Source organism: Pelophylax lessonae (genome assembly GCF_965119305.1).
Source record: "Pelophylax lessonae genome assembly, chromosome: 1".
Lineage (NCBI taxonomy): Eukaryota > Metazoa > Chordata > Amphibia > Anura > Ranidae > Pelophylax > Pelophylax lessonae.
Genome location: NC_138768.1, coordinates 607,090,129 through 607,107,571, shown reverse-complemented (window position 1 = coordinate 607,107,571; position 17,443 = coordinate 607,090,129). Strand labels below are relative to the sequence as shown.

The following is a 17,443-nucleotide window of genomic DNA, read 5'->3' as shown; positions in this document are numbered from 1 at the left end:
ACCCTGGACCAGGGGGAATGGTCACTCCACCCGGATGTCTTCCAGATGTTGTGCGCGAAGTGGGGTCTTCCAGATGTGGACCTGTTCGCGTCTCGTCTGAACAACAAGGTGGGAAGGTTCGCGCGATCCTCGGGCAGACGCGTCGGACGCGTTAGTGGCTCCGTGGCATCAGTATCGACTGATGTATGCATTCCCACCGATTCAGTTACTATCCAGGTTCCTTCGCAGGTTGTCCTCGGAACCGCTCACGGTGATTCTGGTGGCGCCAGACTGGCCTCGCCGGTCTTGGTACGCAGACCTCGTGAATCTGGCGGTCGACGCTCCATGGCGTCTGCCTCTTCGAGAAGATCTTCTGTCTCAAGGACCGATATTCCATCCTGCTTTACAGTCGCTGGCTTTGACGGCCTGGCTGTTGAAACCGAGGTCCTGAAGGATAGGGGTCTTTCCCCGGAGGTCATTCATACTTTGATCAATGCTAGAAAGGCCTCTTCGGGGAAGATATACTACCGTACTTGGAAGGCCTATTTTGCCTGGTGTGAGTCCAGGGGGTTTTCCCCTCGCTCATACTCGGTGTCTAGGGTGTTGTCTTTCCTTCAAACGGGTGTGGACCAGCGTTTGGCGTTGGCCACGATTAAGGGTCAGATTTCTGCGCTGGCCGTTCTTTTTCAACGCCCTGTGGCGTCTAATTCTCTTGTTGGCACCTTTGTTCAAGGGGTGCGACACCTGGTCCCTCCTCGGAGGGAGCCTTTGCCTCCGTGGGACTTGAACCTCGTTCTGTCCGTGTTACAACATGCTCCTTTTGAAAAAATCAGGGAGATCTCGTTGCCTCTGTTGTCCAAGAAGGTCGCCTTTTTGGTGGCGATCACTTCGGCTCGCAGAGTATCGGAGCTGGCAGCTTTGTCCAGCAGGTCTCCGTATCTGGTGCTCCACTTGGATAAAGTGGTCTTGCGACTTAATCCTTCTTTTCTTCCGAAAAGGATTTCGGAATTTCACCCCAATGAGGACATTGTCTTGCCCTCACTTTGCGCGAAGCCTAAGCATCCGAAGGAGGTGGCTTTACATTCCTTGGATGTTGTTCGGGCGATCAGGGTTTACCTGTCAGCGACTAAATCTTTTCGCAAGACGGATTCCCTCTTTGTCCTTCCTGAGGGACCTCGGAAGGGCTTGGCAGGGTCCGCTTCTACCATCGCCAAATGGATCAGACAGACTATTGAGCAGGCATATGCTTTGAAGGGAAAGGTTCCCCCTATGCCTGTGAAGGCGCACTCTACCAGATCTCTGAGTACGTCTTGGGCCTGTCATCATCGGGCTTCTGTGGCCCAGGTGTGTAAGGCGGCGACTTGGTCGTCCGTTCACACCTTCTCAAAGTTCTACAAAGTGGATGTTCAGGCATCGGCAGATGCTTCCTTTGGCCGCAAGGTTCTTAGTGCGGCAGTACCTTAGGGTCCCTTATTTTTGGGTCCTTGGCTGTTTGGGATGTTTTTATCCCTGAGTTATTTGTTTTTCCTGGGTTGTTGCTCCTGTTGAGCAAGGTTTTTTTCATGCTTCCCAGCTGGTTTCCTTCCTTTGGTAAGGTTCCTTTCTCTGGTATGGGTCCTGCGTTGCCTTGGGCGCGGCTGCGTTTCCCAACCCTTATGTTTGCACTTCTTTGGGACGTCCCCATAGTGACGAATATGGAGGGGCGGCGACTGTCGGAGGACGTAAGAGAAAACGGAATTTTTGTAAAATCTTACCTGTAAAATTCCTTTCTCTGAGTCCTCCGACAGTCGCCGCCCCCGCCCCTCTTTTGGGGTTTGTTTATGTACTCTACTGCTATTCTACTGAAACTGAGGTATGGATACAGGAAGCAGGAGGGTATTGACTGAGGGGACCACCCCCTGGGGGTGGGATATGCTAAAAGCTTTAATATTGACATATTCTGTTGCCTAGCTACTCCTACGGAGCAAAGGTCAATAACCCCATAGTGACGAATATGGAGGGGCGGCGACTGTCGGAGGACTCAGAGAAAGGAATTTTACAGGTAAGATTTTACAAAAATTCAGTTTTTAGTATATAGGTGGTGAAAATGCTAGTTACCTGATTGTTTTTAGATGCAATATTTTTAAATCACAGACATGGGAGAAGCATAGTACCCATAACCTAACTGGTTACTGTGAGCAGGTCAAAATCTGAGATTTTTTTTTGTATTATTTCAGGCACTTTAATTTATAATGCCCAACTTTAGAAATAAACAATATTTAGAAGTGTCAAGTGTATGTTCTTAGACATCTGTTAAACCTAGCAGACTGATAACACTTTAAACATTTCTGACTGCTTGGGCAAAGGCATTTTTCCTACAAATCTGCCTTGGTTATGTTTACTGAATTTTGGTATATAATGGTAATAATATGCCAAGTTTAATGGCCTCACAAATTACACATTGCTGTGTTTATTGAGTTTCTGTCAATAGGGCACCCTGGCCTCTACTTTTAAATAGATTTTTTATTGGGTTCTCACAATGGTACAAGGTTGGGGACAATAAAAGAGCAGACCTCAGCACTGCCTACCTGATAACAGGTGTGCAAACTATAAGGAGATATAAGGTAAAGAACTTCATCTCATAGCTAATCTTGATGAACTGTCCTCAAGTTTATCTGGTCGTTGACAAGACTAAGCAGAGAAAAGAACTAAAAATAAAAGAGAAATAAAGATGCTAGAAGGGAGGAGTAGGAGTCCAGAGCACATGGGGTAGGGAAGACGAGGAGGAAGGCTACCCACTACTGACTTGGGGTACCAAAACTCTAAAAAAAAAAAAAAAATTACAGCTTATATTTGTAAGAGGAAGTATTTAATCCAAAAGGCCCAGATCTTTTTAAAAGGTGGCTGTTCTAACCATTTTGCCATAATATTTTAAAGAATTGTGGTCTCTTTTAAATACTATTCTTCAACTCACGGACAGCCTGGACTGGAGATCTTCATGCCTTGGCAATTGTCTGCTTAGTGTCTGTAAAAATGAATACCAATAACTGATAGTAGTGATTCTCATAGGTCTGTGTTAAGTGGACACTTTGAAATTACAATTTATACTGTATATTGTAATTTATATTTTGTTATGCAATAAAATTTACCAATTTCAAAGTGACTTTCTATTTATTCCCCATAAAATCCCACCTAAGGGGGGCCAACACATTAGATTTTGAGTTCTGGGTTTTGGGCAGCTTACTCTCAGTTAGCAATTCTTGATGTGTTAAGTGGACAGCCCAGAATGATGGTGATATGTAGGGATGCATCAATACCATTTTTTTAATACTGAGTATGAGGTCCGATACTTTTTCTCAAGTACTCGCCGATACCAATTATTGATACCTATTTTTAGTGTCATGTGACACATTATTAAATGAGCTAATATATTAATCTAATACCAAATACATTTTATGTGGTCCTGTTTACTTTATTATTAAATTATTCGATTCTTACTGAACGAAGGGTGCGTTCCCTACGCACCATAGGCCATTGGTAGTAAAATATATCTTTTATTTGAATTCTATAAAACATTTTCTGGACTTTATAGGTGTACAAAGAGGGAGGGTTAGTTTATTGGTTGGCCAGTAGTGTTAATGATAATTGTTGCACACAATGGTATATTATTCAAGGCATTAAAAGAAAAATGAAAAGGGATGGGGAGGGAACCACCAATCAAAATGATGACGTGTGTGGCGTCCCTTTAAATCAACCCTCAATCCCAACCCGAATTAAAGAGGCCAAGATATACTCCTCCTAGGTTTAAGCCCGAATGACCCACACAGTACCATGCGAGTACTGCGTGGGTCATTTGGGGATGGTACTCGCAAGCCTCTCTCACAGGATCACCTATGAAGCCTGTCTCAACAGTACAATGGTCTAATGGGGTCTGGGTTGCTTCAAAACACTAGTTGAGCTAGCTCCTCTTGCTAATCAAGCCTACCTAGTAAGTTAAACTGGAAGCATTGTACTATGTCTCTCTGACCCAAAAAGATCCTGGATAATCCTCTCTAATAGCATAACTTTCCACAGGAGCAGCTATCTGTGTTGTGCACTGCTCCCAAAACTAGGTAGCTGGCTAGCAAATGGATTGACAAATTCTCATATGCCTAGTCTGATAAAATATCTGCCTCTATAGATAAATCTGCCTAGAAAGCTGAAAATGCTAATCAAGCCTGCTTCGTGAATGAGCTAGGTACCAATTGCACTTAATATCTGCCAACACTCAAAAATTATTTAAAGTATTAAATTATTATTTTCTTACATATTACATCATGAACCGCATCCAATTTGCATGACATGTGAACCAATTCGGCTTTCTATGGAGCTGGTTCAAAAATGTGCGGGCCGGCCGCAGTGCAAGTTTAAAAAGAGTCAAATGCGATTTCTAGTGTCATACACTGTAAAAATTCTCATCTGAACTGGACTCTTTACAAATGGCACTGAAACTGGCCCCGCACATATGTGAACCCTTTTTAAAGGCGGCGGTTACAGTCTGCGGACCTGAAGTTATCAGTTTCGGTATCGAAGCATTGGCACGAGTAGGTCCACAAAGCATTGGCTTTGGTCGTTATTTTTTCTTAAGTCTTCAGATTCAGGTTTGTGAACAATTTTTTTTGTTTTGGGAATGGGTTTTTTTTATCTAAAACCTCTGTTAGTTGAGCAACACTGGAGAGATTCATGAATGATTTGAGTACATTGAAAAGAAGATCAGTCCAACCAAAACTGAAATAGATGCCAGAGTATTGCCCACCAAGCTTCGGATATCTATTGCTCAAGTTCCCATGTGTTCCATTCCCATTCCTACCTGTTACCAAAAGGGGTCTGATTTCCCCACAGAAGTGCACTGCAGCAGATATACAATAGATGGAATAAAATTTGCAGCTCCTGGAGACTTCAAGGAAAAGAATAAGCCATTCTACTTATTTGTAGAGTAACATTTAAAATGAGCTGTTGGTGTGACTATTCTACTGTATATGTTCATTTATAGCTAATGCATTATGCTAGAAGTTGTATTCATGGATTCTTCTGGATCCTGGATTCACCTTGTGCTTGCTGTGGGCAGTACGTAAAATGGTAATATTCTTAGAATATAGTTGTAGCAGGGGTCGAACATATGTATTTTTTTTTTTCCAAGTACATTTTTCTTATAATATATAGACTTACATTTTACAAACTATTTATGAGTGGTCCTATCTAATAAATGTATTTCTCTTTTTTCAGGGAAGGAAATTATTTCAAAGCCTTGATATAGCTGAGAAGCTAAAACTTATACTTACACTGGGTATGTGATAAAAGCAAATACATTCGCATTCAGTTGTGTTAAAAAATTGAAATCTAAAAACCTTGCAAACAGCTACAGGCATGTGAAAAAGTAAATGTGCAGCGCTCATTATGAGAAATAATTGGGGGGAGTGGTGCACACATTTTTTGGTTTCTATATTTATTTTGCAAGTGAAGGGTGTGAGCAAAGCGCCTAATAATAGTTTTTAGTTGCTGCACAGTGAAATACATTTATTTACTGTACATGTGAAAAATTAAGTTCAACCCTGGAAATTGATAATTTTATTAACCTATTTGAAGAGGTGAACATTAGCTCTTTATTGAAACAGTGCCTATAGATAAGGATGTTATACTTGAATATACACTATGACTTTTCAATCATTTATTCAGCAAAAATATCAAGAGATGTAATAGTGTACAATAGAAAAAGTACCGTATTTTTCGCTCCATAAGACGCACCTGACCATAAGACCTAGGTTTTAGAGGGGGAAAACAAGAAAAAAAATGTCTCTATCGTTCATTGACGGACGCAGTTCTCTCTGATCCATATCAGTAGGGTAATACTGCCCCCTACAGGAGTTGGAAACTAGGCAGAAAAAAGTTCTGGCTATGCCTATGGGCAGTCCCGGAGGGTACACCCTCTCTCTTCCTGCATAGGATGTCAGTTTTAATCCGCCTAGTCAGGAGTAAGTACCTAGTTCCTTTCTGGGATCTCTGGTCCTGGCATATAAATTATTTTTTTATGTAGATTTTTTTTTAGCTAGCCTTTTTTTCTCCGGAACTTTTTCCTTTGCGATCTTCAAGCAATAATGCCGGACTGGGCGACAGACTGGACCCCACTATCCAGTGGTCACCCCAGTCTGGCCATCTTAACGCGTGCAGGCCTTAGCTCCACGCTGGGATCAGTCGCAACATAGTCCCACTGGACGGGGACTGGCGTCGCAAGTTAAACGTCTCGCCATGACCCACACAACAGGGTCTAGGCTTATTTTGCAGCGTTCCTATTTGGCCGACAGCCCCCCTACTACAGTGGCGTGGGGTCCTGTCAGGAGATGGCGCCGTCTATGTTACCGGTATGGTGAGTAAACATCCCTCCCTTCCCTGGCGCATTATGGGGTGGACGCAGGCCCTGTCCCTGGTATGGTCGGACCCTCACACTCCTGTGTTTCCCTCTGTCTTGTTGTGACCCCCCCCTCCTCTCCACCACCACCCCTACCCCCTCCCACATGGGGGATGGTTTGGGCCTACCTGAGGCTGGGGCCTAGTGTGCAGGCCGCATGGGGGGCCGGGGGAGTGTGCTGTCCCCGGCGCTCGACCGATCGTGCGGGGGGGGGGGAGCCTTGGTGGGGTTTTCTGCAGTGGATGGTGTGAATGGGCGTTTGGGGGGTCCCGATTCCCGCACGGGGCCACCATTCTGTTGTAGCCTCTGTTTGCTTGTATGGCGGTGGCCATCTTGGTACACCCATTTTTGCCCATTTTGCAGTAGATTTTTTTGCTGTGGAGGCCAGTGGGAGTTTCTGAAAGACAATGAGTCATGAGGGTGGTCTCTCCCTCTCTGTGGGGGTCTGTTAGCAAGCGCCTGACCTCCGGGGGACGCTGTGGGGCCGCTTTACAAAAAAATGTAATTTTTTTAATTGCTGGCGGGTTCCTCAGGTTTAGTATGGACCCTGCAGGCCATTTGTTCCCACCTGACCCCCCTCATGGAGGTCGCAGGGCCTTCCGGATCTCCCCGGTCCGTCTATGCCTTTTCGGCAGTTCGGAAAGCATTTGGGCCCGGGTCACGGTGGTAGGTGCGCTTTAATGTTTCTCTGCCTTCCCCTGCCTCATCTGATGTCTCCGAGTCTGAGTCTGGCTCAGCCGCCACAGACATGGGGCCTCCCTGCCGTGTCTGTCTCCTCAGATGATGAGGATGCAATTTCTACCTCCCCTGCCGTGACAGGCGCTGGTGGATGCAGTGGCTGTTTTCGGTGCGTGACACCCTGCAATTTTGGGGTCACATGGGCAGCTGCGCCTGGGGCCCAGGTGGCATCTGGCACTCACATGCCACCTGGAGCTGTTCTTTTTGCTGGCTGCTCATGTAAGAGGGGACCGTCTGAGATGGTGTCTAAGCGGCCGTTAGACGTTGCCATGTTGGAGAGTCTCTGGTGCAGAATGCTGTTCTGCCTTTGGTGGACGTACGGTCTGTAGCTGAATGGGACTACCATTGTTCCGGTTGAGGAATCCCCGTCCTTAACCTCCTTGGCGGTATGATTCTGTCAGGAATTACATACCAAAAGCGGTACAATTCTTTTCATGGAAATTTGGCGTTATGTATTATAGGCCTACAATTCTTAGTAATTACTGACTTAAACCTGACCAAAACAAGAGTCTAGTAGACATCCCAGATGTGATAAATTTGAAACACAAACGCATGAATTATAATCTAATCAATAATATAATTTTATTATTTAATATATAATATATATAATAAAATTATATTATTGATTAGATTATAATTCATGCATTATATATTATATATATATATATGTGTGTGTGTGTGTGTGTGTGTGTGTGTGTGTGTGTGTGTGTATATAATATATATATGTAATATATAACGCATGAATTATAATTGAATCAATAATATAATTTTATATATATATATATATATATACATGTGTTATGTGTTTTGTGCAACGTTTTTTTTTTTTTAATTTCCCTCCCTAGTTCCGCTCCCATGCAGCATTGCTGCTGCAGGGAACGGAACTAGGAAGTGATCACACCAACGGTGGACGGAGGAGCGGCGGGACTCTCGGCTGGCGATCTCAGCAATGAGAGATCATCGCTGGATCGCCAGGAGAAGGTAAGAGAACACCGCTGCGCTCTCTGCACATCCACCCCGAGCGTGACTCGGGGTTACCGCTCCTGCAATGAAAAATCCACCCCGAGTCACGCTCGGGATTACCGCCAAGGAGGTTAAGAACTTGGGTCACCTTGTCTTTTGCGGCCGGGGTTTTCCAGCGTCTACTTGATCGGAGTGTTGGTCTGTGCCTGGATCAAACTTGTAAGACGGTCCTAATGGATCTCCCTTTTCGTTGGATCGCCTGTTTGGCGATGCCCTGGATGACATTATATAAGGGTCTCACGGGGGGGGGGGGGGGGTTTCTTTCACGGGCTAACAAGGGTAAGTGCCTTCGTAGCAGTCGGGGTTCTTCCCTTTCGGCTCTCAAACAGGTTCTTTGTCCCTCGGGGACGGTCGATGTGGCGAAGTCCTTCCAGACTTCCGCGGGTGGTTCCAAACGACCCTGGTCTGGAGAACATGAGATTGTTTTTTTTCCAGACCTGCGGACAAGGCCTACTCAGCCTGAAGGTGCTCCCTCACCCGTCTGGGGGTGGGGGGCGGTCCTTGCCGGTTGAGGACCTGCGGCTGGCCTGGATCCAAGGCTCACTGGGCTCAGGAGGTCATGCGGATAGTTGCAAGATCGAGTTTCGATCCGTTTATTTTTCCCTTCCAATGTACGGCTGTCCTTGGATCACTTTCAGGCACTCTGTGGGGCAGTTCAGGCTCTGGTTTAACAAGCTGGACCAACTGGTCCTTTGATGGTTCCGTGCAGATCAAAAATTCAAGTTGGTATCGGTTCGCACGGTGGTGGCTTCCCTGCATCAGGGGGATTCCTGGCCTCCATAGACATCAAGCTGCCTACCTTCACATCCTGTTATGTTCGGGACACCTACGATTCTCAGTTTTTTGCCGTGGGGAAGGACCTCTATCGGTTTGTGGCGTTACCCTTTGGTCTCGCTTATGTTACTAGGGTCTTCACAAAGGTGTTGGCTCCGGTCCTGTGGCTGTTGCGGCAGCAGGGCGTATCAGTTCGGGGTTCCTGGCTGATCTGCTTCTCTGTGTGGAGTCCCCTACGGTGCTGACAAACGAATTTGGAAGTCACCACAAGAACTCTGGAGGAGTTCAGGTGGGTTCTGAACCTTCAGAAGTCATCCCTAGTCCCTTCCATGAGACTGGACTATCTGGGCCTGACTTTGAACTCGCCCTCAGGCAGGGTGTTTTCTCCCTCTGGGGAAAAAACTCTTGGAGCTTCAGACTGCGTTTCAACTATTCCTGTCCCCCACATGGGCGTCCCTTCGGAGCTGTCTGCGAGTTCTGGGACTGATGGTGCCGTCTTTCGAGACAGTCCCTTTCGCTCAATCCCTCTCGTGAAGAAGGCCCCCCAGAAGGCGATCCTTCTCGAATGGGACTAGAATCCAAACTCTCTGGACTTTCGGATTCAGCTGAGCTGGCTGACCAGGGAGTATTGAGCTGCAATCCTTCCTCGCCTTTTTCCTGAACAATTATCACCGCGGATGCAAGCCTGTCCGGGTGGGGAAGAGTCCTCGGCAGGTTCTCTGCTTCGGGAGTATGGTCCTAGGAGGATCCAGGTTACCGATCAATATTCTGGGGCTGAGAGCAATCCGCCTTGCCTGGTTCACTGGATCGGGCACCTGCAGCTGCCCGGTGCATGTTCAATCGACTACGCCACGACCTATGTCATTTGCCAAGGGGGCACCAAGAGTGTCCTATCGGCCTTGGAAGTGTCAATTCTTTGTTGGGCAGTGCGCCTTGTTCCAGCTCTTCCACTTTTCCCTTTCCAGGTGTGGAAACCTTGGCAGGGGATTTTCCTCAGTCGACAGGCCTTAGATGCAGGGGAATGGTCCCTTCATCCGGAGGTGTTTCAGCAGTTGTGCCTTCGTTGGGGGCACTCCAGACATGGACCTGTTGGCGTCGCATCTACAGGATAGTGCTGCGATTTGTGGCCCGCTCCCGGGACCATCTGGTGGGTGCAATGGTGGCTCCATGGGTTCTGTCATGGGCAAGAACATTCGCTAAGTTCAACTTGAATGATGTTGTGGAGTTTAGCTTAGTCACCTGCGCACAGCTGTGGTCTGCCTTTCCTCCTCCCAAGTTGCTGCCGAGAATTTTTCACAGGATGGAGGCGGAAGGAATTCCAGTCATTCTCGTGGCTCCGGACGGGCCTCGCCGAGCTTGGTACACCGGCCTGGTCAGGCTAACCGCAGACACTCCTTGGAGAATTCCTCTCAGGGAGAAGTTAATGTCTCCAGGGCCTATCTCCCGTCCGACTTTACGGTCGCTGATGTTGCCCACTTAGCTGTTGAATGCCAGGTGCTGAAGGTCGGGGTTTGGCTGCTTCAGTGATTCCCACCCTGCTTGAAGCGTGGGAAGCGACTTCTAGGGTGATTTTTGTTCATCATACGAGACAGTCATATATTGCGTGGGCTCCCCCTTGCTCTTACTCGGTGGCCCGGATCTTGGCTTCCTTCAACGGGAAGTTGATCACAAGTTGGCCTTGAGTACTGTCAAGGGTCAGGTTTCGGCTTTGGCAAATTTCTTCCAAAGGCCGTTGGCCGCCTGTGCCCTGGTGCGTGACTTTGTCCGGGGGCTGCGATACTTGGTACTTCCGGTGCGACCTCCGTCACCCATTGAGGACCTTGATTTGGTGCAGTCGGTTCCTTTAGACCCTTTGTTTGTGAGTATTCGAGGGTATCCCCTCCTACCTTATTACAGAAGGTGGCCTTTTTGGTTGCTGTCACTCTGCGCGCAGGTGTCGGCGCTGGCGACATTGTCCTGTTTTTCTCTATATATGTTGATCATGGGGCCAAGTGGTACTTCGTCTGGATCCGTCCTTTCCTTCAAATATGGTTTCTGGTGTTCACTTGATCAATTGTATTCCCATCCTGTGTCCTTAGCACTCGCATCCTAAGGAATGTGCATTGCTTACTCTGTTTAGAGTGTGGGCTACTGTGTCTTTTCGTAAGTCCGGCTCGCTCTCTGTACTTACGAATGGCCCGTGAATGGGACTGCCTGCGTCTGCTGCATCTATTCCCGGATGGATTGGACAGACGGTGGTGCAGGTTTATTCAATTACGGGTTGGGTCCTACCTTTCCCTGTTTTGGCGCGTTCTACTCGGGCGCCTAGTGCTTCCTGGGCTTTTCGCCTTGTAGGCATCTGTGCTCCAGGTTGCAAGACGGCTACCTGGTAGTCTGTTCACACCTTTCCCATGTTTTATAAGGTGGATGTGCTGGCATCTGCAGATGCCTCTTTTCGGCCACAAGGATTTTTGCTGGCTGCTGTTTGGAGGGCTTTTGACCTTCCTTGAGGGTGTTTACTGTTTGTTTCAGGTGGGCCTCATCTTTTGTTCTGATGAGTCCTATGTTGCCTGGTCGGCTATGTTTGGCCTTGGGGACTTGTTCTTTTCTGCTGTTCCCACCCCTCATTTTATGGCACTGCTTTGGGATGTCCCGACTGATATGGATCAGAGAGAACTGCGTATGTCAGGAACGATGGAGAAAACTGGATTTTTGACTTACCGTAAAATCCTTTTCTCTTAACTTCATTGACGGACGCAGTACCCGCCCCTCTATTTTGAGTTGTGTTGGTGTTACTTTTCTGACACTGCTTTCATACAAAACTGACATCCTATGCAGGGAGAGAGAGGGTGTACCCTCCGGTACTGCCCATAGGCGTAGCCAGAACTTTTTTCTGCCTAGTGTGCTACTACTGTAGGGGGCAGTATTACCCTACTAATATGGATCAGAGAGAACTGCATCTGTCAATGAACTTAAGAGAAAACACACACACACCGTATACAGTAAGAGCAATAAGGGTACTTGCAGGGATTTGCTTGTAGGCACTCTGTCTGTGGCTGATGAGCCCGGGAGGAAGCATGCAGCTGCAGTACAGAGCAAAGCCGCTGCTTCCTGTGTATGGCTTCTCCATTCACAGGCGGAGTGCATCTGATATCACTCAGCCTGTGAGCCGGACCTATACAGGAAGTAGCGGCTCTGTGCAAGTAAGTGACAACTGAGCCGAGACTCAGGAGACACCGCGGGGAGACTCCGTATTCGCTCCATAGGACGCACAGACATTTGCCCCCCATTTTTTTTGGGGGGGGGGGAAGTGCGTCTTATGGAGCAAAAAATACGGTACTCTCTTGGTTTCAGAAACTGGAATTTCTTTGGCAGAAATGACTTCTTGCAGGCCTTTGGCATAACTGCCAATCAAGCCCTGACATTGACTTAGTGAAGTTCTTGACCAGTCCTTCATACAAAAGTCCTTCAGTGACCCAAAACAAGAATCCTGTCCCTGTACTTGGTCTGCATTATGTATACTAAATTCCTATGTACCTCTTCAAGGTAAACATTCAAATGTAAAAGATGATTGTGTAAAATTGGTCATGTACAAAGTGTTTCTCCTTTTGACACAAATGGATGGAATGGACATGAATAAAGTGTTGCACAGTACTTCTTATATATCAGTACCTCTGCACAGCTAGGTATGTCTATTATATGCTACACTGCGTTTCCTGGACAGTTTCTGCAGAGACCACATTACTTTACTTTTCTTAGTTTGCAGCCTCTAGTATATGTGCAGCCGGGTCATTTTAAGAAGTTTCAACACCTGCCTGTCAGTGAGAAAATTAGGATCCACTCAGAATCATAAAATCTTCTTTAGATTTCAATTTAAGAGGGGTTGTCTTTTCATGCTACCATGAAATTCCAAGCTTTCTGTTTTTACACAGCTCCAAGTTTTTATGTGAATGTCTTGGCCCTCATGTTCTTGTTATTTTGCTCCCTCAGGCTGTGTTGATGACATTGTGACTGTGCTTGCTGAAGAACATGGATGTGTGGAAGTGATAAAGGTCTGTGAATCGGTTTGCTATTCCCAGGAAATTGCTGGTAGAGCTAATGTCATGCATTTTAAAAGCAGAATGTTTGAAGTATTCCCTTTAGGTGGTGCTGTAGAGAACATGTGATTCCCATTTGATGAATCTTAGCAGGTAGCATCTCATGACAGCTATAACAAGAATGAAGTTGAATGTATCTGTTTTCTGTGGCTGAAGTAGCTGCCTGCAAATGGCTTTCTTTATCGTACATCACAGGACACAGAACAGCCATAATAATTACTATCTGGGTTATACGCCACCTATAGGTGAAATGACACAGGCAATCAAAAAGTACCCGTCTATATAACCCCTCCCATACAGGAAGTACCTCCAGTTTTTTTGCCAGTGTCTTAGAGGTGAAGCTCTCCATAGTTTAAAAGAAGAAGAAAAAGATTATGCTACAATCCCAGTTAGGATTTCTGGATCCAAGGGGATTGGCATCCAGATCCATCCTAAAGTGGAAGACCAAAAGGATGGTATCTGAGCCTCGGTAAAGGGAAACAAGGTATTGCCTGTAATGCGACCCTCTTGGGTGCTGGACCCTAGAACCTGGACCCTTGGTAAGACTAACTCCAAAGGCGTTTCGGCAGGGTGCCCTACAGGTCCAAGGGAGTGGCCCAAAAATTAGGGGAATCCGGTCCCTGCAGGTCGACAAGTCCCAGAACCCGCTGTGATGAGTGAAGATTGGGTTCTAGGTGTAGGCAGAATCCTGCAGCAAGAATGGTAAGTTCACTTTAATTATGATGCACTGTTACCTTCTAATTTAACAGATACCGGGTGCAATGTTTTATGTCTCCACTAGAGGCAGTATGTGTATTCAGCTGTGCCTTGCATACCTTGGATGCCTTACATTTTTCTGCTCTCAACCCCCCTGATGCTTGGTGGGCAGCAGGACTTTGTGCATCCCACCTGCGCATCCGCTTACCCTCTGTGACTCAGGCTCAGTGAGCACCTTCGGTGGCCATCCCTGCGGCGGGAGATCACATGCGCAAGTTCAGTCTACTTACATGCATGAGCGTGCACGTGGAGGTGGGAGGGGGCGTGTCTGTGACCCGTTAGCGTGCATGTGGCATGCAGACGTGCACGCCGCACATGCGCAGTAATGGGAGGAGATGGCGCTGCATTTGAGCAGTGTTCCCGACGACGTAAGCTTCTGTCAGAAGCTGGATGGGACACAGAGCAGCTGCAGCTGGGTGCGTGAGTCACTGAGTGGATGTTTACAGGCACTGACAGGTTCTGTTACTTTGGGATAACTGCTGTGCGTGATAAGCTGTTACAGCTTGGCACAAGCTTTCAGTACACTAAAATAAGTACCACAAGTTTTCTTGTCTGGAGCAATGTCCTCCCAGAAAAGGAGTGGGGGGGAGGGGCACAAGTGTGCCGCCTTCAGGATTGGCAGATCCTAGCCGTGCATACTCTGTGTTAACCCCCCCCCCCCTGTGAGGCCAGAGGCGACTGGCCAATATGAGGCATTATGGTTGTCAGGCATAGTAGCCACATCTAGTGCTTCTGTCTCAGCATACATCACTGAGGAGGATGTGGCATCAGCTTTAGCGGGCCTTGAGTGAAAAATTGCTGGCATGATTACTTCAGTGTCACAAGGATGGATAGATCGCCCTCACCTGAGACCCCCCCCCCCCCTGTTTTAGTTCAGGACTGGGCAGAGGATGTGGACAAAGTAGCTGTAAATGGCTTAGAAGCAGACAAATCAGAGGATTCCAATTTTGGGGAGTCATGGTCTGAGGAGCCATTCTCGGCCTCTCAATCCCAGAGATTGTTAATTCAGTCTCTCACTGAAATGGTATGCATTTAAATTACCTCCCTTAGAAATTTTTTAAGTCTCTTTTTCCTCATTAGGCTAGTTACGCCCACCTTAAAATTCTCAGGCTTTTCCTTTAAATCCGCTTTTAGAGCAGATAGTATATGCTGATTGGGATCATCCTGAAAGGATTTTTATTCCTCCCAAAAGGTTTTTTTTTTTTGTATCCTATGGAGAAAAAATTCACAAGAAAATGGAGTGTGCCTACAGTAGATGCTGATATTTCTTCTGTAAACAGAAATTTAACCTGTCCTGTAGATAATGCCTAGGTTTTTAATGATCCAGCTGATAAGAAATTGGAATAATTACTAAAAGCTTCCTTTGTTATTGCAGGGTCTGCAATACAACTGCCAGTGGCAGCTATAGGCGTTTGTCAGTCTTTGAAAGACCGTATTAAACGGGTTTCCAGGAGTGTTCCTCCTCAGGGAGAGTCACCTAAGATTTAGCAGATTTACCATGGGCTTTGTGTTTTGCAGTAGATGCTCTTGACTCCATACAGCAAATTTGCTCTTCTGTCAGTTCATATGCACAGAATCCTGTGGCTAAGAAGTTGGTCTGCGGAATTACCGCCTATTTGGTGACAATCTGGACAAATATATCCAAATGATTTCAAGGGGGAGAAGTAAACGTCCTTCTTTTAAGGTGTCTAACACTCAGATTCCCAGTACTTCTAATCCCAGGCAGTTTCGACAGCCTCAGCCATCTGAATCTAGAGCCAAGCCTTCAGGTCAATGGCAGTATAAACCCTGGGCCCACAGGCCTACCAAACCTAGCTCTAAATCTACCCTGTGAAGGAACGCCCCACTCAGGTGGGGGAAGGCTTCTACAGTTCTCAGAGGCCTGGGTGGAAATGATTCAGGACAACTGGGTTATTTCTACCATCTCACAGGGGTACAAACTAGAATTTCGGGTGTTTCCTCCTCCTCGGTTTGTAAGGTCAAACATACCTGCAGAGCCTCTAAAAAGAAGATCCTTCTTTCTGGCTCTGGACCACCTGAGGTCTCAAGCAGTGATTACAGAAGTTCCGGATGATGAGAAATTCAGGGGGTTTTTACTCACTTTTCGTAGTCCTCAAGCCAAACGGAGATGTGATACCTATTCTGGATCTCAAAGCCCTGAACCAGTTCTTAAACATTCGTACATTCCAGAGGGAGTCAATTTGCTCAGTCATGGCCTCTCTTCAAGGAGGAGAATTTCTAGAATCCATAGACATTAAGGATGCTTACCTTCGCATGCCAATTTTTTCAGGTCCTTCAAGGGTTTTTGCTCTTTGCAGTTTGTGACCTTGCCCTTCAGCCTAGCCACAGCTCCATGAGTGTTCACAAAAACCCTAGCTCCAATATTGGCTATTCTAAGGTCTCAAGGGATAGCAGTGGTAGGATACAGGGATGATCTATTACTTATAGACCAGTCGGCTTCTAATCTAAGCCAGAATGTGTTTCAGGCAGTTCAGATCTTAGAACGTCTGGGTTGAATCCTGAACTTTGCAAAATCAGCGTTGCATCTGGTTCAGAGTTTAGAGTATCTGGGTTTCCTTGTGTACACAGTACAGGCAAAGGTGTTTTTGCCGCCAAGAAAGGTCGTAGCCCTGAAGAATCTAGTTTGGATCGCAAGAGGGAAAAATTATCCTTTTGTACGTCCTTGTAGGAGGTTGCTAAGGAAGACTGTGTCCTCATTGGAAGCAGTTCCTTATGCCCAATTCAATGCCAGACCTTTACAGAACAACATTCTGTCAGCCTGGAGCAAAAAGATCCAGGCCCTAGATTGTCGCATGTCTCTAGAGTCTAGGTTGGTGGTTGGTAGCCAGGAATTTGGAGAACGGGAAATCCTTTCTTCCAGTAGTCTGGAAGGTGGGGACAACAGATGCCAGTCTCCCTGGCTGGGGAGCAGTTCTGGAGGAAACCACTGTCCGAAGGGAAATGGTCCTGGTTAGAAAGGAGTCTGGCATTAAGGTATTGGACTGCCAGACTTCGGGGTTGTCCCATCAGGGTACAATCCGACAATGCCATGGCTGTGGCCTATATCAACCATCAGGGGGCATCAAGAGTCAGTCAGCCCAGAAGGAGGTGGGTCACATCCTCTCCTGGGCAGAGAAATTTGTTCCATACCTGTCAACGGTTTTCGTTCCAGACTTTCTGAGTCGCCAGCATATGTTTCCAGGGGACTGGTCCTTATATCCTGAGATCTTTGCAAATAAAATCCAACAGTGGATGTAGATCTGTCAGCATCCAGGTTCAACAACAAGTTTGACAAATTTGTGTCCAGGACCAGGGATCCACTCGCAGTCAGTGTGGATGCCTTGGTGACTCCCTGGGAGTAGTTTTCCCTAATCTATGCCTTTCCCCCAGTTCAGCTGCTGCCACAACTGTGCAGGATTCAGGAAGAATGGAAACCAGTAATCCTGGTGGCTCCAGCTTGGCCCAGGGGGATTTGGTACACGCAAATTCTAAGGTTTTCTGTGGGAAGGCCATGGGTTCTCCCACTGCGTCTGAACCTGCTCTCTCAGGGTCTGATATTCCACCCTGCTTTACTAATTCTAAATTTGATGGTTTGGCTATTGAAGCCTGGATTTTGAGAGGGTGGGGTATATCTGGTCCTGCAGTCTCTACTGTGATAAAGGCTAGGAATCCA

At 46.8% G+C, this 17,443-nt stretch overlaps 1 protein-coding gene across 1 annotated transcript in view; it reads left to right on the top strand.

The window, feature by feature from the left end:
• The window catches only part of TBCK (TBC1 domain containing kinase), a 554,412-nt gene that overhangs the window by 113,517 nt on the left and 423,452 nt on the right, over positions 1–17,443 (top strand). The window contains exons 7-8 of the mRNA XM_082256928.1: positions 5,224–5,284; positions 12,908–12,969. Of these exons, the coding sequence (XP_082113054.1) occupies positions 5,224–5,284; positions 12,908–12,969 (123 nt within the window). The remainder of the gene's footprint in view (positions 1–5,223; positions 5,285–12,907; positions 12,970–17,443) is intronic.